A 24,875-nucleotide genomic window follows, 5' to 3' on the forward strand; every position below is an offset into this window, starting at 1 on the left:
CCTACAGGGTTATACTCAGAGTGATCTTGATCTACATGTACTATATCCAGTCTCGCTTTTCCTTCAAAATTTCTTGCATATCTTTCCTTCTTCTTGCTTCCTGCTGCCACCATCTGAGATTAGTATTTTATTGTCCTATACCTAAATTATGAAATAGCTTCCTTCTCTCATCTCTCACTCCTTCCTCACACTGATGTCAAAGTGTAAAGGACCTGGATGAATATAGGATCATGGAATTTAACAAAAAGACATGGTACTGCTTGAACATACAGAAGAATGATTGGCAAAGCAGGTACACCAGAGAGCAAAATCAGAGAGGTAAGTTAAAGCTAAGAACGGTAGGCAGGGCATATTAGATATTAATATCATGAACTCATAGTATCTTAGATACTATGAATCTAAGAGGTAAGAGTAGACATGGCAGGGAACTAGAACCCAATCTAGAAAATTTTGGGAAAAAAGTCCAAAGAACCAAGCCAATGAATCTAAGCAACAAGTAGGGAGAAACTAGGCAAACCAAGACAAAAGAAGAAGCATGGATAGATTGCCAATAGCAAGAGTAGAGTTCGATAGTGAAATTATCTCCTCTGAACAAAGAATGTGTTTATTTTGTTTCTTATATAGCACCAGACCTGGCATCTGCAAGTGAAGACATAGGGAGCCAGGAAGTTATTGATATAGCCTGTTTTCTAACCACCATTTCATCAAGTGACTAGTTGATTAAAATAAATAGGTTAGATAAATATAATACAAGAAAGCTAAAATTATAAAACATTGCCAAGATTTTAAGGGAATAATGGTTGATAAGCTTCTAAACTATCAAAAAGGTCTTAAAAGACCAAACTAAAATAATGCTAAATCTAATCAAAGTAAAAGGTTATTCAGGTATATGCTAGAGTAGCTATTAGATTGATAAAGAAAAACAATTTCATGTTATATTTTAAATTTTTGATTTTATAATGATATATCAAATCAGTTTTCTTAAGTCCCTAAAGCTGAACTGAATTTATAGTTTTTAAAAATAAATTTTCTATGGCCGGGCGCGGTGGCTTACGCCTGTAATCCTAGCACTCTGGGAGGCCGAGGCGGGTGGATTGCTCAAGGTCAGGAGTTCAAAACCAGCCTGAGCGAGACTCCGTCTCTATTATAAAAAAATAGAAAGAAATTAATTGGCCAACTAATTATATATATCAAAAATTAACCGGGCATGGTGGTGCATGCCTGTAGTCCCAGCTACTTGGGAGGCTGAGGCAGGAGGATTGCTTGAGCCCAGGAGTTTGAGGTTGCTGTGAGCTAGGCTGACACCACGGCACTCACTCTAGCCTGGGCAACAAAGTGAGACTCTGTCTCAATAAATAAATAAATAAATAAATAAATTTTCTAGCCTTACCTTGTACCTCCACCATCAATTGTAAGAATTCGGATTCCTCTCCCTTTCACTGGATCCACATAACCAATTAAGGCCAAAATTTCTCTAACTGCAGCCTGAAGAGTTTCATCCTTAATTTGTCTCAGTCGTAATAAATATGGAATAATTCTTTCCTATATTGAGAGAAAAGATATTTTGTTGCTTTTGTCAAATCAAGGGCGAAAGGGCATGATTATTTTTAACCAACACATGTAGATTGTCACATAAAATCAAGGTGCCAGTGTTCATTTCTTTCTCATTATTCTTAAATGATAAATTATTAGTTTCTGACATACTAATGTCAATTAATATCCAGGAAATATTTATCCTAATATCAAGAACAAAAATTAACCTTTATCCAAATATTTCTTTAAAAGGTGCGATGCTTAAAAATTAATGATATAATTTGCTTAACACAAATTTACAGAGTATTAATTGTTACAACAAAAGGTTAACATTATAAATTTCACACAGTGTTTTATCCAAATCCTAAAGAGAATAAAACTGCTTCAGAATAATTACTGGAAATTAAGCCATTATTAAAAGAAAAATTAGCCATCTTGTGTACAATGAACATTGAATACAAGGGGACCTCATAGTGGAATATGAACAAATGATAATTAATAAGTAAAACTGGAGAAGATAAAATCTGACCATTACAATTAAATAGTTTAAATAAACCTGGGACTTCAAGATTTTAAGCATTCAACTTACTACTGTTGATCACAGGCAAGAGCTTATTTATTTATTTTTTTCTCCCACTAATCTGATGGGAAGCGAGAACATGCAAGAGCTTAAATCCTAGGGTTCTCCAATTGCTCACCAAAAATTCTCTAGCTTCTGTACACAGAGCATCTTATATGGTAAGTATCCCAGGTTTAATGGAATGGTTGATGGCAGCTATACTTCTGCTGTGTAACCTTCAGTAAATCAAACAATTTTCCAAAGTATCACTCATTGTGTTTATTTTTTATGATCAATCAAGCCTGAAATACTATTGCTCTAAGTTCTTTTTCAATTTTCTTTCTTCTTTTGCCCTAGTTAGTATAGAGCTCCAAGGCCCAGTAGAAGAACTTGAACAATGGTAGAGGATGGAAACATCAATTTCCACTTATGGTTAGAATGGAACAATCTGTTAGAGATCAATGCTCCTGCCAAGAATGAATAGAAAAGCTTGATAAAATATAAAGAAAAACACCATCTGTTTAAAAGCATCAGAGAGCTGCTGAAGCAAAGAAGACAAGAGGGGCTAAGAATCTGGAAATGGAATAATTACTGGGAAGTGAGTTGAACTATAGCTTTACTCCTCTTGGGGCATTTGCTGACTCTGGGAAAAAGTAAAGGGTTAAAAAATCTGGGCCTGGGGCCAGAACCGTGGCTCATGCCTGTAATCCTAGCTCTCTGGGAGGCAGAGGCTGGTGGGCGGATCGTTTGAGTTCAGGAGTTTGAAACCAACCTGAGCAAGAGCGAGACCCCGTCTCTACTATAAATAGAAAGAAATTAATTGGCCAACTAATATATATACAAAAAAAAAAAAGCCAGGCATGGTGGTGCATGCCTATAGTCCCAGCTACTCGGGAGGCTGAGGCAGGAGGATTGCTTGAGCCCAGGAGTTTGAGGTTGCTGTGAGCTAGGCTGACGCCAAGGCACTCACTCTAGCCTGGGCAACAAAGTGAGACTCTGTCTCAAAACAAACAAACAAACAAACAAAAACTGGGCCTGGCAACAAGGGGGGCAACAAATGAAGCACAGAAAACTGTCCGATCATGTAGTTTCATGGGTTTGGAGTGAAAAAACCGAAGACCTGAGGGAGCTTCAATCACATTTCTGGTTTTACTTCAAGACATTTGCTGGATTCCAAAACTATGAGGTGTGGGAGGCTAAAAAAGCTAAGCTGAAGTCCTCTGAAAATCACAGTGGAATTTTTTGTATTCTTGAGAACTAAGGAACTAAAGGGATGGTGGTAGTGAATACACCAGAGATTGGCAACTGAAAGCCCTTGAGGAATATGCCCTAAAAACACAGCAACCAGAGGTCTTACCTAAATTTTAACACAGCCTTGACCCAGCTCTGACCCTGACTGAATTAAGAATATCAGTACTTCATTCTATGTGCCAACCAGAGCAAAAATAAACTCTCTGGAAAAAGAAATAATCTAATATAATCTGGATCCTATGCAATATGTTTTTATTTACAATGTCCGGCATCCAGAAAAATTATCATGCAGATGAAGCCATTACCAAATGACCAAAGACCAGGAGGTGATCCTCAGAATTACCACTAAAAAATGTTAAAATAAAAACAAAATTACCACCCAAAGATATCATATATCTATGAATTTAAGAATATAAATCCAATGAAAGATGTGCAGATACCTATATTAAACATTTTTAAAATACTGAGTGAAAATTTAAATGACCCAAATAAATGGAAGAATATGCCATATTCATGGCTTAGAAGATCAATATTATAAAGATCCATTTAGCCCTCCCTAAATTGTTCCATAGATTCATTCAATACAATGTCAACATAATTTTCTTCTTCTATTTTTTATTTTTGGTAGATAAAACTGATGCTAAAATTTATATGGAAATTATGACATGTCAAAATAGCCAAGCCAATATTAAGAGGAAGAACAAAGCTGAAGGATTTATATTAGGTTTATCATAAAGCTATAAAAATTTAGGCTGTACAATCAGAGCAAGAATAGACAAATATACCAATGGAACAAAATATAGTGTCTAGAAACAGATTCAGGCCGGGCACAGTGGCTCATGCCTGCAATCCTAGCACTCTGGGAGGTCGAGGCAGGAGGACTGCTTGAGGTCAGGAGTTCAAAACCAGCCTGAGCAAGAGCGAGACCCCGTCTCTACTATAAATAGAAAGAAATTAATTGGCCAACTAATATATATAGAAAAAATTAGCTGGGCCTGGTGGCGCATGCCTGTAGTCCCAGCCACTCAGGAGGCTGAGGCAGCAGGATTGCTTGAGCCCAGGAGTTTGAGGTTGCTGTGAACTAGGCTGACGCCACGGCACTCACTCTAACCTGAGCAACAAAGCAAGACTCTGTCTCAAAAAAAGTAAATAAATAAAATAGATTCATATATAATCACTTGATTTATGACAAATGACAAAGTTCTTTTCAATAAATGGTGTCAGGTCAACTGGATAAATATATAAAAAAAATGGCCCTACCTCATACAACCAAATCTTCTAGATGAATAGCAGATGTAGTGTGAAAAGTATAGCAAAGCTTTAGAAGAAAATACAGGAAAATATCTCTATGACCTTGGGATAGGCAGAGATTTCTTAAATAGGACATAAAATACTTATAAATTGAACTAAATTAAGAATATATGGTCCCCCCAAAAACACCAAAAAAGAGCAAAAGGGTAAGCCACAAAGTTGGAGAATATTTATAAGACACACATATATACACACACGCACACATACACACATATATGACAAGAGACTTATAGCCATTACATGTAAAAAAAATTTACACAAATCAGTAAGAAATGCAACAGAAAAACAGGCAAGACCAGGAATAAGTACTTTACAAAGGAAGTATGCAAATAGACAATAAACACTGAAAAAGATGCTGAACTTCATAGATATCAGAGAAATAAAAAATAAAAACCACAATATCACTTAACACCCAACCAAAGTATTAATAAAAGATAAAAAAAAATAAAATAAACTATTGGAGAGGAAGTAGAACAACCAGATGGTACACACAATTCTGGTGAAAGTAAAAATTGGTATAAGCACTATGTAATACCATTAGGCAGTATCTAACAAAGATGAAAATATGCACTCTATGACCTGCAAAACTCCTCTCAGATATATACTCCAAAAGAAATGAAGACATTTTTTCCAAAAGATATAACCCAGAAGCATACTAAATATTGCCAAACTGTAAACTATCCAAATGTCTAGCAGTAGAATGCATGTTCTACAGCTATACCCAAACTATACAGAAGGTTCTCAAAAACATAATGTAGAGTAAAAAAAAAAAAAAAAACACCAGACATAAAAAAGCACATGCTTCATTTATATAACATGCAAAAAGAGGCACAACTAACCTATGCTGCTAGAGTTCAGAAATATTGGTCAAGCTGTTTGGGAATAGTGTTTAGAGTGCTGATAACATTATTTTTCTCATTCTGGGTAGCAGTTATATAAATATGCCCCATTTGTGAAAAATCATGGAGCTATATCCATATAATTTGTACATATTTCTATATATTTTTATAAAAAGTTAAAAAAATGATACATGATTCGGGTTGAAGGGGCCCCTACTAGTCAAAGCTGTGACAAATTCAGCATTTTAAAAAAAGATTATAGAAACTTATTTAACCTATTAGAAAACATAAGTCTATAATCAAAAATTTTTTAAAAGGTACAAAAATTCATGACATCATTCAGGTAGCCATTAAAGCAACACCTTACTTTGAAAATAGATGACTAAATAGAAAAAAACTAAGCATTTCCCTTACCTTTCCTTAAAATTTGCCTTTGAGAATGCTCAAATATCTTCAGCTGGTGAAGGAAAGCTCTACAAAAAAATGTCAATTATAGTGCAGAAGGAGTAACAGAACTAGAAACTGATTGTTCTGTAACTTTAATAAAATGATTAGTTCTAGAAATGATTAATGTTTGCTATGGTTTGAATATTTGTTCCTTCCAAACCTCATGTTGAAATTTGATCCCCAATGTTGGAGGTGGGACCTAATGGGAGGTGTCTGGGTCATGGGGATAGATCCCTCATGAATAGATTAATGCCCTCCCTGGGAAGGAGTGAGTTCTCACACCTTTAGTTCCCAAGAGAGTTGGTTGTTAAAAAGAGCCTGATACCTCCCCTATCACTCTCTTGCTTCCTTTCTCCTTAGGTGATGATCTATGCACAGATGGCTCAACTTTGCCTTTCACCATGGAAGTAATCTGATGTCCTTGTCAGATGCAGATGCTCAATCTAGAACTTTTCCAGACATCAGAATTGTAAGCTAATAAACTTCTTTTCTTTATAAATTACCCAGCCTCAGGTATTCCTTTATAGCAACACAAAAAAGACTAAGACATGGTTGATGGGATAATGGTTCTAGCAGAACTATCCAATGAAAAGCAGATTATCATCACTCTAATCCTGTGGTCACCCTTAACATTACTAATAGTTGCTCAACCAATGATTATGTGTGTCCTGATATGGAACATTGTGAGGCACATGACATTACCTACAATGTACTCTAATGAGAAAATGTTTAACCCAATCAATCATGCCTTTATATATAAATTCCAACATACAAGAAACAAAAAGGAAAGAGGAACACATCAAATAACACCAATAAGGAGGAAACTAGGTAAATCCACAAAGGAGTCATTCTGGAAGTTAATCAGCCCATTCTCTTAAGTTGGTCAGTTTTGAAGGTGGGGGTGAAAAAGGACTGTGTTATAAGTGACTTGGAGAAATAATCAGATGCCATATGTTGTCTAAACTTAACTCTCATTTGGGTCCAATCAGTTATACAAAGAACATTTTTGAGGTGTGTATATAGATGAAAATTTACTGATACAGAAGGTTGAACATTGTAAGCTCAAAAAACAGGTTATAAAACAGTATGTACAGAATGAGTTTATTTTGGTACATATATGCATAAAACAATTTCTGGAGGAATATTGTGGCAGACATCACTAATGTTCACCAATACCCAGTCTGCATCTCCTCCTAAGCACACAAAAGTCTATACTTCTCAGGCCCATGCAACTGAACAGGATAAATAGTCTACAAGTAGAAGAAACCTGTGGCACATTCTGCTGGAATACTCTTATGCTGCTACAGAAATCATGGAGAAAACTTCAACTGAGATGCAGGTAACAAGATCGAAGTAGCCACCACATGTATAGTTCTCTGGGCTGGTGACCCAGGGCCAACTTTGCAAGAGTAAAAAATAAATTTCTGTTTTGTTAAGTCACTGAGATTTGGGTGTTGTAATATTACAGTTTAACTCAGCTGACTAATACAAATAAAGCCTAATATATTATCGTGATAATCTCAGGGTAGTAGCCATATACTATTTATATTTTTATTTTCTTATTTTTCTTCCCTTTTTTTCTAATTCTCTACAATGTACATGTGCTGCCCATGCTTTTTTTAAACAATTAAAAGTTATTTTCTAAATTTAAAAATGTAGTGAAAGGAGACCACCTTCATCACCAAAAATTTAAAAATTATCAAACATAATTTCCTAGATGTGGCTGCCACAAATGTAGCATACAAAATAAATGTACACAAAATAGGCAACTAGGGTTTCTTTTTGTTTTGTTTTTTGTTTTTTTTAATGGTATTAGATATCAAAGACGATTTCCCAGATTTGGCTACCATAAATGTGGTACATACATAAAAAAGTAAAATTCATATCGAAGTTCTATAACATTACAATCCTAGCATTTTTAAAAAGCTCAATTCTTGATAATAATGAAAAGTTTCATTGGAAAAGTTCACGAGAGTGTACATGATGACACGTCTTAAGCAATATATCCACATTATTGCTTTTTAGATGCTTATTTAAGGGAAGGGCAACAACTTTCTTCAGACTATCTGGATTTTTATTCATAATTGATTTGAATACATTAATATATTTCTATCGTATTTCTTCTTGGTATTGAAGGGTCCTTAGATTTGAGATCAGTTAAGTAAGATTAGTCCTCAAAGTTTTAATTAGCAAGACTATTCATGATAAACTAAAACTGAAAACTACCGAGAAATCCATCAATAGCACAATGAATAAACTGTGATACATTCACACCATGAAATTTAAAGACAATTAGAATGAATGATTTACAGCTAACCACAACAATGTAAATGATTTCCATCAACAGGCTGAATGAAAGAAGCCAATCACACAGCATTCATATAACATAGAAAAGCAGGCAAAACTAACCTGTGATTACCTTTTTGGGAGATTGTGACTGAAATAAGGTACAAAAGAGACTTCTGAAGCACTGGTTATGTCCTGTTTCTTCATCTGGGTGTCAACTACATGAATGTGTTCAGTTCGTAATTGAACTTCACTGAACTTAATGCTTACAGATATATCTGTATTCATACTTCAATTCTTTAAGATATATGCTATGATCTGAATGTTGGTGTCCCCTCTAAAATTCATATGTTGAAATCTAGTACCTAAAGCAATAATATTAATGCAGTAATATTAAAAGGTGAGAAGTGAGGCCTTTTGGGGAGTAATTAAGTCATGAGGGCTCTGCCTCATAGTGTTAGAGTGCCCTTGTAAAAGATGTTGAAGGGAGCTGCCTAGCCCCCTTTGCCATGTGAGTATGCTGCAAGATACCATCTATGAGAAACAGAACCTTCGCCAGACATCAAATCTGCTGGTGCCTTGATCTTGGACTTTCTAGCCACCGAAACTGTGAGAAATAAATTCTGTTGTATATAAATTGCCCAGTCTAAGGTATTTTGTTATAGCCTCTGAATGGACTAAGATTCTATATAATTCTATTTTAGATGTCTGCTTTCAGAATATCACTAAAATGTTAAATATACTTAAAAGTGTATGTGTATTTGGAAAATTTATCTTTTAGGTAAGGGATTAAATAAATAGAAAAGACAATCCGAAATTTTAGAAACATGAAATGCTAAAACTTATCTATTATAATGTATGTGTTATATAATATAAAACTAAAGAAGGGGACATTATTCAAAGATGTAGATAATTTCTCAGCAAAGTAATTACCAAAAAGTAGGATAATTGTGAACTAAGTTAATATAATTTTCTGAATAACCAGCTAAAACCAAGTACTAGTTGATTTCTAATGAAATTTTAGCAATATCTATCACTGTATATTTTCAAATTGTTCACTAAATATTACAAGTAATCTTAGTAGTACAGATGTAAAGAGACTCAACCACATTAGTCCTATTTTTCCGCATTTCTCTGAAAACAGTCTATTCAAATGGGTCTACATTATCTTCACTATTTTATAATTGAAAAAACTAAGGCAAACAAAAGCTAATTGTTCTACTTAATAAGATTACCAATTCAATTATCAATAAAGTTATTAAAATTTTTAGACTTTCAAATATGCAAGGACTATGAAATAAGAACTAGCAAGAATTTACATATGAATTATGTCTCCTTTCTTAAGAGTAGTTACGTAGCATAAATATCTCATTGTATTTTAAAAAACATGGCTGGCAGCTGTTAGGCAATTCAGCTAATATACCAATATTTATCTTCTAAACTATAAAGGTTTAATATCAAAGGACAAATATTAATACTAATAACATAATTTGTATTACAGAATAAAATGGGTTGCTTAGCATAATGTATATCATAAACAGGGCAATTACTAAATATATATCACATGTATAATAAAAACTACAAAAAATTTTAAATAAAAAAATGAAAGGCTTTGGCTTTTCCATTTTAGAAAGTTTATTACTATTCTTGTTCCAAGACAAAACCAGATTAAATAAGTTAGAAATTACCTTGACAGCCACTCCTTTTCCTTCAGGAAATTCTAGAAGATGAAAAGTCAATTCTTCAACCCTAGTAATGCAGAGCTTTGGGTCAGCTGTTCTTCTTAATGCCTTAACTAATGCCCGAGTTCTGTTATCAATACTCACTCTTGCAATAATCTACAAAGACATATTAAATACATATGATTAAAATATATAACTTTAAATAAGAGTTAAAGTTCCTTAGGTCCCATTAGGAAATGAAACTTATAAATTTGACAAAAGTTAATACAACTTAAACCTACAATGAATAACAACTTGCCTTTTCTCGCTGAAGAGATAAACGCTTTTTCTCCTCTGCACTTTTGTCTTTGCTGATAGTCTGCTCAGTTTTAGCAGGTTCTTCCTGTTCTTCTGACTGACTCTTTGAATCATACTTTAATTTGGGGACAAGTCCACCAATATAACCACCTACTAAAGCCTGTACACCTTCGGTGGGACGAGAAAGAAAGTTAGCAATACTTTGTTTAGTAGACACTGGAAGAACCTCGGGTATCCCACTGGGACTTGCAGGCTTGTCCTCAGGATCTAAAGAAGATTCTGAGCCTGGCTTGTCAGTCAAGATGCCAGGATCTGAAGAACTTGCTTTCCCTTCTTCAACATTTTTACCTTCAAGTTCTGATTTGTCCAGCAAATGTTGATTTTCCTTTTCTTGAGACATTTTTTCCTCACGTTTGAAATATGAATTAATATGATTTGATAAAAAGTAGAATGATTCTCCAAATTTTGTGGTTATAGAACTTGTGTAAGGAAAAAGACTTTGTTTACCTGTATCTTCTTCTTTATCTATAACATGACTTTTCTCTTGTGGAGAAAGACTCTTCTCTGCCGATTTATCACTATATTTTTTCAGAGATTTGATGGCTTGTTTAATGTTTTTCTGTTTTAACCAGCCACTATCTGTTACTTTTCTTAATATTCCAGAACTTGGCTTAAATTGAGCTAAACGTGAAATCATTTCATTCTGATTGCCAAAAACAGCCTTTGAAACAGAGTTCAAAGTACTTTTAATACGGGACATACGAATGCTCACTTTTGTAAGTCCCTTAGGAGCAGAAGTACTAAGTTTCAAAATTCCAATATGTACACCATGGTTGCTTGGAGAGTAACAGTGCTTACTGCAAGAATGTGCTTGACTTTTGGTCCATTTACATCTTATTTTGCTTGTATGAAACCCTCTTTGTAGACTGATGTGATTTATCCTCCAGTAATGTTTAGATGCAAACAAGAAATGCAGTTGCTTGCTTCTCTGCTTTCCACAAAGACTTCTTGCATTACTAAGGAGGTAAATATATATATCTACAGTCAAATTAATAGACATAACTTAAAAATCATCTATTTTCTATATGACATTCTCTCATTTCATTCCTGAATGCTTCATTTAAGAAATCCCATAATTCATGGTCTTACCTGAAACAGCAAGGAAAAAAAATAAAAATTCAAGTTAAAATTGAAACATGGTATAGTACAAAATACATGACTATTTGAACTAAACTCAGTAACTTATCCCAAAAAGGGCACAATAATATAGTTCCATCATGGTTGATATAGATTTCATTTTTAAGGTAATAAAAAATTGACAGTTGAAAGCATTCCTCCTTAGAACTAGAACCAGACAAGGTTGCCCACTGTCACCACTTCTATTCCAGCACTATGCTGGAAGTCTTAGCCAGAGTAATCAGGTAAGAGAAGGGAAATCAAGGGTATCCAAATAGGGAAAGAAGAGATCAAACTATCGCTCTTTACTGATGATAAGATCTTATATCTAGAAAACCCCATTTTGCCAGGGGACTCCTGGAATTGATAAATACATTCAGTAAAGTCTCAGGTTACAAAATCAATGTACAGAGATCAACAGCATTCCTATACACAAACAACAGTCAAGCTGAGAATCAAATCAAAGACTCAATACCTTTCACAATAGCAACAAAGAAAATAAAATACCTAGGAATATATTTAACGAGAACAGAGACATACATCAATGGATCACAACAGAGAACCGAGATATAAAACCATCCACATATGGCCACCTGATCTTCGACAATGCAAACAAAAACACACATTTGGGGGGAAAAATCCCTATTCAATAAATAGTGCTGGAAAATTGGATAGCCACATATAGAAGACTGAAACAGGATCTGCACCTCGCACCACTCACAAAAATTAATTCACAATGGACAACAGACTTAAACCTGAGGCATGACACTATAAGAATTCCAGAAGAAAATGTTAGAAAAACTCTTATAGATATTGGAGTAAGCAAAGAATTTATGAAGTCCTCAAAGGCAATCACAGTAACAACAAAAATAAATAAATGAGACCTGATTACATTAAAAAGCTTCTACACAGACAAGGAAACAATCCACAGAGTAAATAGACAACCTACACAATGGGAGAAAATATTCACATGCCATACATCCAACAAAGGGCTAATAGCCAAAATCTACAAAGAACTCAAGCAAATCAGCAAGAAAAAAAATCAAACAACCCCATTAAAAAGTGGACAAAAGACAGGAACAGAAGCTTTTCAAAAGAAGATGGACTAATGGATAATGAACATATGAAAAAATGCTCAACATCTCTAATCATCAGGGAAATGCAAATCAAAACCCCCAATGAGATATCATCTAACTCCAGTGAGAATGGCTTTTATCAAAAAGTCCTGAAACAACAGATGCTTCTATAGCAGGGGGAGGAGAACTGAAATACACCAGAGTACAGGGTTCCTCTTTCCAAGGTCTGCCCTCAGGAGAAACTATTAGTAGTTAACCAGAAGCTAACCTGCTGGGGTTTTATCAAAGCATAATTGACCTGGAAAAAGGGAAATACTCAATTCTGGCCCACTGTACCCTGGCCCACCTAGGGTGGGGAAAAAACTGAGTTCACAGGCCAGAGGCACAGGCTCAGTAAAAGACTGAGACCTAATCATAGAACTAGAGAAAGCTTCTCTTCCCCTCATATCTTACCACCACATTACTAAAGGCCTATTTACAGCATTTCCTTTTACCTAGCACATCATGTCTGGCTATTGAGAAAAAATTACAAGGCATAGTAAAATGCAAAAAACAAAACTTGAGACAAAGTAAACATCAGAACCAGACATGGAAGGAATGTTGGAATTATTAGGCCTGGAATTTCAAACAACTATTGATAAATATGCCAAAGGCTCTAATGGATAAAGCAGACAGCATGCAAGAACAGATGGGCAATGTAAGCAGAGAGACAGAAATCCTAAGAAAGAACCAATAAGAAATGCTAGAGATCAAAAGCACCATAACAGAAATGAAGAATGCCTTTGATGGGTTTATTAGTAGACTGAGGAAGAACACAACTAAGAACATCTCTGAGCTTGAGGCTATATCAACAGAAAACCTCAGAACTGAAAATCAAAATAACAAAGACTGAAGAAAACATCACATAATATCAAGGATTGAGGGACAACTACAAAAGGCATAAATATGTGAAATGCATATACCAGAAAGAGAAAAAGGAATGGAAAAAATATTGAAATAACAAGGATTGAAAATTTCTCCAAAGTAATGTCACACACCAAACTACAGATCCAGAAAGTTCAGAGAACATCAAGCAGCATAAATGCAAAAAACCCCCAAAAACAAAAACAACCCTGTACCTATGCATATCATTCTCAAACTGTAGAAAATCTAAGACAATGAAAAAATCCTCAAAGAAGCTAGAGGAAAAAATGCCTTACCCATAGAGGAATAAAGATAACAATGACATCCAATTTCCCCTCAGAAACCATGCAAAGAAAAAGAAAATGAAGTCAAATATTTAAAATGTTGACAGAAAACAACCTATGAACCTAGAATTCTGAGCCATGCAAAATTATCCTCCAAATTTGAATAAAAATTAAAGACTTTCTCAAAGATTGAGGAAATTTGTTACCAGTAGACCTGCATTGCAAGAAATGTTAAAATTCTTTCTCAGAGAGAGAAAAGTAATATAGGTTAGAAACTTAGATTACCCATAAAGAAAGGAAGAGCACTGAAGAAGGAATAAGTGAAGGTAAAATATGAACTTTTTCTTATTCTTAATTGATCTAACAGATAATAGTTTGTTCAAAAAAAATTAGCAACAATGTGCTCAAGTATGTATACTTATATGTATATATACTTATATATACATGCGTATATACACATGTATACTTATGTGTGTATATATATATATGCTTATGTATACTTATATAGAGGTGAAATGAATAACAGCAATGATACCAAGGATAGAAGAGAAGAATGAGGATTATTTTGTTATTATAAACTACTCATATTACCTGTGAAGTAGTATAGTGCTATTTGAAAATGGACTTGGATTAGCTATAAATGTATATTACAAACACTAGGACAACAACTTTAAAAAGTTAAAAAAATTTTTAAGAAAGCATAACTGATATGGAGAATGGAGAAAAAACATAATTATATAAAATGCCCAATTCAAACCACAAAAGCCAGAAAAACAGTGAAAAATAAAAATAGGAACAGAAAAAAGGTGACAAATAGAAAACATTAAAAAAATACAACAGATAATAATCCAACTGTGTCAATAATCATGGTGAATGTCAATGGTGTAAATGCACCAATCAAAAGTCAGAGATTGTCAGAATGAATTAAAAAGAAAAGAGACCCAACAATGTTATCTGTAAGAAACACATTTTAAATATAAATAAATATACACTCCAGGGAAAAAAGAAATAAAATTGTCGTTGGTTGCACATGATACGATTGCCTATGTAGAAAATCCAAAAGAATAAACAGAAAAGCTCCTGGAATTAATAACCAATTATATTAATAGGTTGGTTACAGAATATAAGTTTAATATATAAAAGCTTATATACTAGCAACTGAAATTTGAAAAAAACAGTATCATTTACAGTAGCATGTCCCCAAAATGAAATATTTCATATAAATCTAACAAAATATGTTAAGGAGGAAAACTACAAAACTCTGATGAAAGAAATCAAAGAACTCAATAAATGGAGAGATATTTCATGTTCATCAATAGGAAAATTCAGTATTGTCAAGATGTCAGGTCTTTTCAACTTTACAGATACACAAAATCTTAATCAAAATTTCAGCAAGTTATTTCATGTACATCAACAAACTGATTCTAAAGTTTACACAGAGAGGCAAAAGAGCCAGAACGGCTAGCATATGATTGAAGGAGAACAACAAAGTTGGAGGACTAATACTACTCGACTTCAACGCTTACTATTAAGCTACAGAAATCAAGACAATGTGGTATTGGTGAAAGAACAAATAGATCAATGGAACAGAATAGAAAGCTCATAAATAGACCCAATTAAATATAGTTAACTGACTATGACAAAAAAGCAAAGGCAATACAATGAAGCAAAGATAGTCGTCTCAATAAATGGAGCTAGAACTGGACATCCACATGAAAAAAAATGAATCTAGACACAAAACTTACACCTTTTACAAAAAATTAACTCTAAATGGATCATAGACCTAAGTGTAAAATGCAAATCTATAAAACTCCTGGAATACAACATAAGGGAAAACCTAGATGACCCAGAGAATGGCAATGACTTTTTAGCCATAACACCAAAAGCATGATCTATGAAAGAAACAATCAATAAGGTAGACTTCATTTAAATTAAAAACCTCTGCTCTGTGCTAGTGTCAAGAGAATGAGAAGCCAAGGCAGAAACTGGGAGAAAATATTTTTAAGACACATATCTGATAAAGGGCGGATATCCAAAATATACAAAGAACTCTTTAAACTCAACAATAAGAAAACAAAAAACAATTAAAAATGGGCCAAAGATATTAAAAGCCACTGCATCAATAAGTTAACAGATAGCAAATAAACACATGAAAATATGTACTGCATCATACGTCATCAGGAAAATGCAAATTAACACAATAAGATACTATTACAGAATCATAAGAATGGCCAGTATCCGTAACACTGACAACACGAAATGCTAGTGAGGATGTAGAGTAACAGGAACTCTCACTCATTGCTGATGAAATGCAAAATGGTTCAGTCACTGTGACAGCAATCATACTCCTTGATATTAACCCAAAGCAGCTGAATACTTACGTCCACACAAAAACCTTCATGTGAACATTTACAGCAGCTTTATCCATAATTGCCAAAACTTGGAAGCAATCAAGATGTCTTTGAATAAGTGAGTGGATAAATAAACCGTGGTACATCAGTATTTGGTATGTGTATTATGGTAAATACAATGATACAGACAATGCAAATTTATTCAGTGCTAAAAAGAAATGAGCTATCAAGCCATAAAAAGACCTGCAGGAACCTTAAATGTATATTACTAAGTGAAAGGAGCCAATTAAAAAAGGCTATATACTATAAAGTGTCTTAGTCTGTCTTAGTCTGTTCAGGGTGCTATAACAAAATACCATAAACTGGGTGGCTTATAAACAACAAAAATTTATTTCTCACAATTCTGGAGGCTGGCAAATCCAAGATCACAGGCACTAGCAGATTCAGTGTCTGGTGAGGATTCACTTTCTGGTTTATAGACGGTGACTTTTACCTGTGTCCTCACAGGGTAGAAGGGACTAGCTAGCTCTCTGGGGCCTTTTTTATAAGGGCACTTAATTGTATTCATGAGAGATACAACCTTATTACCTGATCATCTCCCAAAGGTCCTACCTCCTAATACCATCACCTTGGGGGTTAGGATTTCAACATGAATTATGGGAGACATAAATGTTCACACCATAGCAGTATGATTCCAACTATATGACATTCTAGAAAAGGCAAAACTGTGGAGGCAGTAAAAAGATCAGTAGTTCCTAGGGGCTGAATAGGGGGAAAGGATGAATAGGCAGAGCACGGAGAATTAGTAGGGCAGTAAATATACTCTGTATGATAGCATAATAATGGATATATAGCATTATACATTTTCTCAAACCCACAGAATGTTGTCCATAGTTCAGAATGAACCCAAATGTAAACTACGGACTTTGGGTGACTGTGTCAATGTAGTTTCATCAGTTGTAACAACTATACCACTCTGGTGGCGGATGTTGATAATGGAGGTGGCCATGGATGTGGAGGGGCCAGGGATATATGGAAAATCTCTGTACTTCCTCTCAATTTTCCTGTGAACCTGAAACTGCTCTAAAAAAAGTCTTAAACAAAAAAAGCAAACTGCGGCACTAAATATACTATATATATATATATGAATAAATATATAGATATGTAGACATTTAAAAAATAAAATGAAAACCTACATGTCATTGAAATCTGTGGGTATACATACACACACACACACACACACACACACACACACACTCTAAAATAAAAAGCACATTTTTATTTATTCTTGTTAGTTGAGGAGTGGGACCAAGGGAGAATGAGAAGGATTTTAACTTTTTACTTTTTTTTTTTTTTTTTTTTTGAGACAGAGTCTCACTTTGTTGCCCAGGCTAGAGTGAGTGCCGTGGCGTCAGCCTGGCTCACAGCAACCTCAATCTCCAGGGCTCAGCGATCCTCCTGCCTCAGCCTCCCGAGTAGCTGGGACTACAGGCATGCGCCACCATGCCCGGCTAATTTTTTGTATATATATTTTTAGTTGGTCAATTAATTTATTTCTATTTTTGGTAGAGACGGGGTCTCGCTCAGGCTGGTTTCGAACTCCTGACCTTGAGCAATCCGCCCGCCTCGGCCTCCCAAAGTGCTAGGATTACAGGCGTGAGCCACCGCGCCCGGCCAACTTTTTACTTTTTTATTGTCCGAATTATTTACAATGAGCAGGTATTAATTTATAATTTTAAAAAGCAAAACATTTAAAGCACTTTAATAGAAGGTACCATGTGAATAGTAGATACCAAGGAAAGTTTACAAAAGGGGTTAAAAGCGGACAAAGTTTAAAAGGAATTCATCATGCATAAAGATGAACAAGAAAACAGAGAATTCTAAATAATGGTGAAAAACACAAGCAAACACAAAATCAAGTAGGAAAGCACAGACAGCATATACAGAAATTGCAAGTAGTCTAGTTTTACTGCAGGACCTAGAGAGATTATATGAGGGAGAGGTAGAAGATGATACTGAGAACGATGGAATAAAAGACCTATTGTATTAATAAAATATCCAGGAGATTACAGTTTGAACTGAAATCCTTCTAAATTTCATGCGCACATATTATTTTTAAATACCGAATTATACGGGGGAAAGAGAGAAAAGAAGGAAACCTGTCTTCCTAGCTGAAGAAGTCCAGGGAACTTGACCCCAAAATATGGCTCACTAATATAAAGAGTATTTAAAGGCCTTTACAGATCAACAGATGCTGGAAGAGACTGTTCCCCTATCTACAGAGATAGGTATATTTCCCTATTAAAAAAAGAGAACCCACCAAGGAAAACAATTTGTTTTTCCTTCCCCTTCCTGTTACCTCATTATCTACTGTAGAAAAGAATGAAGAATAGTAACCACACCTGAATGGACCCTTTCACAAGATGTCTGTCTCTCAGGCTCCTTCATTTCCTAAGACAACCATTGATAAGTTAATCTGTTCCTTATCCATTCATTCTCATTAGTAATCATTTATTGCCCCTCAAAAGAATTACCTGTATTCCCCATCTTCCCCCTGCCTTCTGAAAAAAAGCTATGTAAGTATCCGGGCCCATGCATGTTAATAAATTTGTATTTCATTTCTCCTATTAATCTACCTTTTGTCAGTTGATTTTTAGTGAAACTTCAGAGACTGAGGGATAAGTTTTCTCTTGGCCCCTACATGGCACTTCTGATCTCCTTAGGAAAAATGCAACCAATGCTTTGGAGACAAAAGAGAGCTTTGCATGTTCAAAAACAGCAAGAACACAACAAGGTGGCTGAAGACAACTAAGGAAAATGAAGAATGACATAGATAGGGCCCAAGATTCAGGCAGAAAATTGGACAATGCCCTAGCCTATGGTAAGGAGTTTGCATTGCTTCTTTCCAATATGACTAATTATGAATACATCTATCAACTTGGCAATGAAATACAGTATATAAAGCCAAAAAATGGGAACCATTACAAGAAGACTAGACAATGTCATGATCATGAGATTTTATTTTTGTTTTGTTTTTTTTTTTTTTTGAGACAGAGTCTCGCTTTGTTGTCCAGGCTAGAGTGAGTGCCGTGGCGTCAGCCTAGCTCACAGCAACCTCAAACTCCTGGGCTCGAGCGATCCTTCTGCCTCAGCCTCCCGAGTAGCTGGGACTACAGGCATGCGCCACCATGCCCGGCTAATTTTTCTTATATACATATCAGTTGGCCAATTAATTTCTTTCTATTTATAGTAGAGACGGGTCTCGCTCTTGCTCAGGCTGGTTTTGAACTCCTGACCTTGAGCAATCCGCCCGCCTCGGCCTCCCAGAGAGCTAGGATTACAGGTGTGAGCCACCACGCCCGGCCATGAGATTTTAATATACCTTTCAGAAACTACAACTGCTAAGCAAAAGTTATGAAACAGAGGTGATCAACAAAATCAAAAAGCTTAATGTAATTGCTCTTAAATCACAACATTAACAAATGGAAGATAAAGGTTTTGAGAGTAAATTCAGGCAAAACAAAAGTTGGAATGCAAAAAGATAAGAAGAATGTAAATGAGAGGTACTACCATTTACTGAGAAAAGAACAAGGAAGAACAGAGGTAGTATAAATACAATGGGGGTATAAATAAAATGGAGAGGCTTGGACCAAGTGCCCAGGGAGGAATAGAGTTTTAACTAAAGGAATTAAAGAAACTGTTGAGTGGAGGCCCAGCTGAGGATGGAAAGAATGAATTTACAGAGGATGTCAATTATTCCAATAATGTAGACAAGAAGGTGACAAGGATCTGAATTATGGCAATAGAACTTGAATAGAGAAGAAGGTGACTCTTAGCATTTTCAAAGTAGGGGCAAAGAAACAAAGCAATCAAACCCAGGATTTGGTGACAGCTAAGAATAGGGTAAAGAGAGAGATGTCAAGAGAACTGTAACATTTTAAATCAGAAACATATGAAGAACACCATTTGTGAATATGAGAAAACTGGGAAGAGGCCAATTTTGTAAGAGAAAAAATGAATTTTTCTTTTGGATTTACAGGATGAAGTAACAGTGGGATGTTCAAATGGAAACGTATATAGACTGGATTCACGCGTGGACTTACCAGCACAGTGGCAGCTAAAACTATAAGACTGGATGAATCAAAGAATAGTTTACAATAATGATTTTGGGATCCTAAAACCTGATGAAAGCTCTTCCTCCTTGAAAAATGTTTATTTGCAAATTCACACTATATTTTTTATGACATTTCAGGATATTTGCAGACCTATTAAAGTATTCCCTGAGTTTCAAATATGAAACTCTAGTTTAGAAAGAACCATGGGTAGAGCCTTGAGTTCCACCCAGAGGGTTAGTAGGAGGAAGAGAAGACCTCCCAGGAAACAAAAAAACATAGGAGGAAAGATACCCCCCAAAAATCAGGGCACTGAAACCAATACAGGAGAAAAGTGTTCAAAAGTAATGGATAATGAACAGAATAAAATACATGAGGATGGAAGAGAAAGATTAGGACTAAGAAATAACAGGACAGCAAGGTGTCTAGGGCTAAGAGTTTTAACTCTTGACCTTTTTACAAGAACCTGTTCCACAAGTGAAGCAATATGCAGCTTCAGCACAAATCCTCTGTTTTAACTGAGGAAAAAACTCCAAGTACAAGCTGTTCTTGAAACAAGTAAACATACAAACTAGTGATACTGACCCTTTCACTCAACACACTCATTAAAAGGGCACTGCTTACAAGATTTTAATTTAGATCTGATATAGAAACAGAAAAACAAGATCAACATTAAGAAAAAGTTTCATTAATAAAAGTTATCAAATAAAAATATGTTCTTATATTGAAAGTACAGCTAATTGGCATAAGCAACTTAAAACAGCTATAATGGTCTTCAAACAACTGCTCATACTAGGAATAAGCTCTCAGTTTACAGTAATATACTTTCTAAAAATCCTCGGATTTTAAAATTGTTAATATTTCACTGTTTAACTGTATTTTCTCAATACACTAAAACACACTTTTGTCTTTTTTGAAATCTCAACAATTAGGACTGCAGAACTAGTATACAACTGTTACTGTAAATAAAAACAGTACTTTAAACAGTATTTTATGATAGTCCCTTATGTCACATCTCTTCTAAGTTTTTCCTAGGAGTCGCCACTTTTCTTTAAAGTTATCACCCAGTTAGGCGTGGAAACCAGGTTCCTCCCAGCATAATGACAGAAATGACACAGGGATAGGAAGCACCGCAACACAATGATTCATACACCTTCACCTTTTAAAAAGCACACACCTGAATCCACTTAAGCAACAGCAGTCAGGCACAGAATCAAGAGTGGGTAGGATTAAAAAGAAATAGCTGATAAATAAAAACATCACGCAGTAGAATCACCAGGAGCACACTAACAGTCGAGAATGATGTAGAACAAGGAAACCGTTTTGAGAGTCACCAGTGAACTGGTGGAGAACACCGCAGTCCAGGGAAAGGCAGGACAGACTCGGGGAAAGTGGGCTAGGAGTCGTGGGAGGCGACAGGAGGCGCCGAGCATGACCAGAGACCAAAACAGTTTGCGCTTCTGGGGCGGCAAAACCCGCGGGTGCGCAGGAGGCGGAGGGCGCTGCACACCAGCCAGCCCCCGGACCCGCGGGCTCCTTCCGATGCCCGGTGGCTTTTTGGAGCCGCGATCCTGGGACCTCCCGAAGCCGGGCGTCTCCCCACCCTCTCTCTGGAAGTGCCCTCAGAAAACAGGAAGACCCAGAGGGCCGGACAAGTGTCCGGAGTGAAGAGCCGGCCTATCGTCCCGCCCCGGTCCCCTCACGGCCACTGACCGGGATGCAGGCCGCAGTCACTCGGGCGGCAGTGGCGACGGACTCCTTCCCGGCATAGACGTCCACTCGGGCCGGCCTGCATCAGCTGAGCTTCCAACCCAAACAGAGGCGCAGAAGCCGGGGTACCACCCCTCGGCCCGCCCCGTCCCGCCCCTAGCGGAAGTGACGCACCGGCCCGTTCGCGTCTACTCGCCTGCCCGGGGGCGGTTCCTCCTCCCTCTGGCCTCTCTGCCTCCCTGTCAATCGCCTTTCCGCCCCTCCCCAGGCATGCGCAATAGAGCATGACGGAGCGCCCGGCGGGAGGCCCGCAGGTGTCGTGCGTGCGTGCATGGGGGTGCAAGCGCTGGAAGAGGCGTGGCTGGCTTCCTGGCTGGCAGGCTGGGAATATGGAGAGTTTAGGTAGGGTCCGGCCCGGGTGCTTGAGCTTGGGGGCCCGGGGAGCTTGTGTTTGCTCCGTGGGCCAGACCTCAGAGCAGCTCGGGGCTTGCTTGTTTGCAGGATACCATCCCCTTTCAGCAGAGCCAAGCCTCTGATTCCGCGTCCCTCAAGGCCTTGTCCTCTGAGCTGCTGGCTGCGTTACCCACCAGCCACCTGGAGGGTGGGGAGCGGCATGGCCAGGCTCCTACCACGCTGACGTCACCGTTTATGGTGACGTCTCCTAGCTATCCATTCCTGGGCATGGCCACCCTGAGTAAATGTCACTCAGAAGCGCTTTCATGTATATTATTGTAAATTAGAACAAGTGGTCGAATTCTGACATTTTATGCGTACCAGGTGGGCAAACTACAGCCCTACACATATTTTTGTACAGCTGTGAGTTAAGAATGGTTTTTGCATTTTTCAAAGCTTGAAAAAAAATGCCTGTTTGGGGGCACATGACAATTATATGACATTCATATTTCAGTGTCCATTAAAAAATAGTTTTATTAGAACACAGCCATGCCATTCCTTTCATGCTACAATAGCGAATTTGGGTTGTTGCAACAGCCATTACTCTCTTGAAGTGATCTTGTAATTAAGTTGAGGTCAGGATGGAACGTAGAAAAGTAGTCTTGACTAGTTTTCAACCTCAAAATATTAACAAGTGTGTTAGAATCCACTCTGTGGCTCACCTTCTTATCGTTGCCAATGCTTTAGTCCCCTGTAAGATTATTGTAAAGTTCTTAAAGGGAGGAAATGGTATGAGCTGCCACACTTACTGAATGTTAGACTGAAATTTATGTTAGCATAATTTTAAAAAAATTAAGGAGGGGGCTGGGCAAGGTGGCTTAGGCCTATAATCCTAGCACTTTGGGAGGCTGAGACAGGAGGATAGCTTGAGCTCAGGAGTTTGATACCAGCTTGAGCAAGAGTGAGACACTGTCTCTACTAAAAGAAAAATTATCGGGGTGTGATGGCCCACGTCTGTAGTCCCAGCTACTCGTGAGGCTAAGGCAGGAGGATCGCCTAAGCCCAGGAGTTTGAGGTTGCTGTGAGTTAGGCTGATGCCATGACACTCTAGCCCAGGCAACAGACCCAGGCTCTGTCTCAAAAAAAAAAAAAAAAAAAAATTAAAGAGGGAAGCCAGCTTGCCAGGCTCTTGGGACATAGGTAAACTGAATTGGGTCCATCATGATACCAGCAATGCATAAGCCAGACATGTTATTTAGCTAAACGACAGTTAAAAGATATATGCACAAATAAAACCATAGAGAAGTATGGAAGTAACTTTAGTTCTGGGGGATATTTCTCTCCATTGTAAAGAAAAAATTATTCTGACTCTTGTTAAAAAGACAAGGAGGACTATTCAGGGCTATCACAATAGGTGTCAAGACTATTGCCATAGGGCAGAGAGATCAGCCTCAACTTCTAATACAACAAAGACAGCTAGGATTTATTGCCAACTGACAGAATGAGGTGTCAGTGCATGGAAAATTACTAAAAGGTACATCACTGTAGGGGAAGTTCTTGCTTAACTGATTTAAGATTCTTGTTGAAGGTAGATGGGGGTGATCAGTTATCAAGGAGTGGGATATTCTCTCTAAACTGATTTAGCTGGATTCTTGCTGCAACTGGACTCAGCAGGCCTAAAATAGGGGCCTAAGGACAAGGGCTAGTTGAGAAAAGGGCTCACGCTAACAGAAGTTTGGTAGAGGAGAGAGTCTCACCTTCGCCCCTGTGTTCCTTCATTCCCTAGTTTAGTCGGATGTTATCAAATATCCAGATTTCCCTCCCATGTCAGAAGTTTTCAAGAAACTCTCTATTCCTCCTTTTCCTTACTTGCCCTTCTCCCTCTCTTGTCCCCCACCATACCTTTAATTTGTGATGAGTCTAACTGCAGAATCTTTTGAATCTTCCCTCTGCTCTACATTCTCATTGCAACTGCTTTCATTTAGGCTTTCATCCTCCCTCCTCAATCTCATCTAAACTGGTTTTCCAGTGTAACTAACCTCTGACCCAGTCAGTCTCTTCTTTGCAGTCATGGTAATCTTTTGAACATGCATGTCCAATCATGTGTTTTCTCTGATTAAAAAACTTCCGCTGGCACTTCATCTCCATGGAACAAACTGTATGGCATGATAGGCTTTGACCCTGCCTACCTTCCTGCCTTTACTTTGCTGCTCACTCTTTCCCCTCCAGTCTTACCTGTATTTCCCCAAGCACCCTATGCCTTTTCATACTTAGTGAATTTGCTCATGCCATTGGCTCAGCTTCCCTTCTGCCCTGTCCTCTTAAAGATTTATTTGTCCTTCATCAGGAAAATCTTACCACACTACTTCATAGATTACATCATTCCTTCCACCTGTGCTTGCTTCTCCTATTGCCTTTGTTGTACAGTGTTATAATTTATTTGTTCATATGTCTGCAAGTTTCTTACAGGCAGAAAGTGTAGTAACTATATTTGTTTCTTCTGGGTCTAGCATAATACCCCCCAAATAGCAGACTTTCTAAAATTCTATATTAATGAATTGATTTTAATTTTATTTAGATTACTAGTTTGATAAGTTAAAAATGGAAAATAAAATGCACTTATGATTCTTTCAATGTTGGGCAAAGTTTTGAGAGAAAAGAGAAT

General features: G+C 36.8%; 1 protein-coding gene across 1 annotated transcript in view; it reads right to left on the bottom strand.

Moving 5' to 3' along the window:
• PNPLA8 (patatin like domain 8, phospholipase A2) overlaps positions 1-21,947 on the bottom strand; it is a 40,604-nt gene extending 18,657 nt beyond the window's left edge. The window contains exons 1-4 of the mRNA XM_012745821.3: positions 21,821-21,947; positions 10,207-11,354; positions 9,915-10,064; positions 1,391-1,542 (exon numbers count right to left, since the gene is read on the bottom strand). Of these exons, the coding sequence (XP_012601275.1) occupies positions 1,391-1,542; positions 9,915-10,064; positions 10,207-11,265 (1,361 nt within the window). The 5' untranslated portion in view covers positions 11,266-11,354; positions 21,821-21,947. The remainder of the gene's footprint in view (positions 1-1,390; positions 1,543-9,914; positions 10,065-10,206; positions 11,355-21,820) is intronic.
• Between the last annotated feature and the right edge of the window lie 2,928 nt (positions 21,948-24,875).

This window comes from Microcebus murinus, chromosome 9 (assembly GCF_040939455.1).
Source record: "Microcebus murinus isolate Inina chromosome 9, M.murinus_Inina_mat1.0, whole genome shotgun sequence".
Taxonomy (NCBI): Eukaryota; Metazoa; Chordata; class Mammalia; order Primates; family Cheirogaleidae; genus Microcebus; species Microcebus murinus.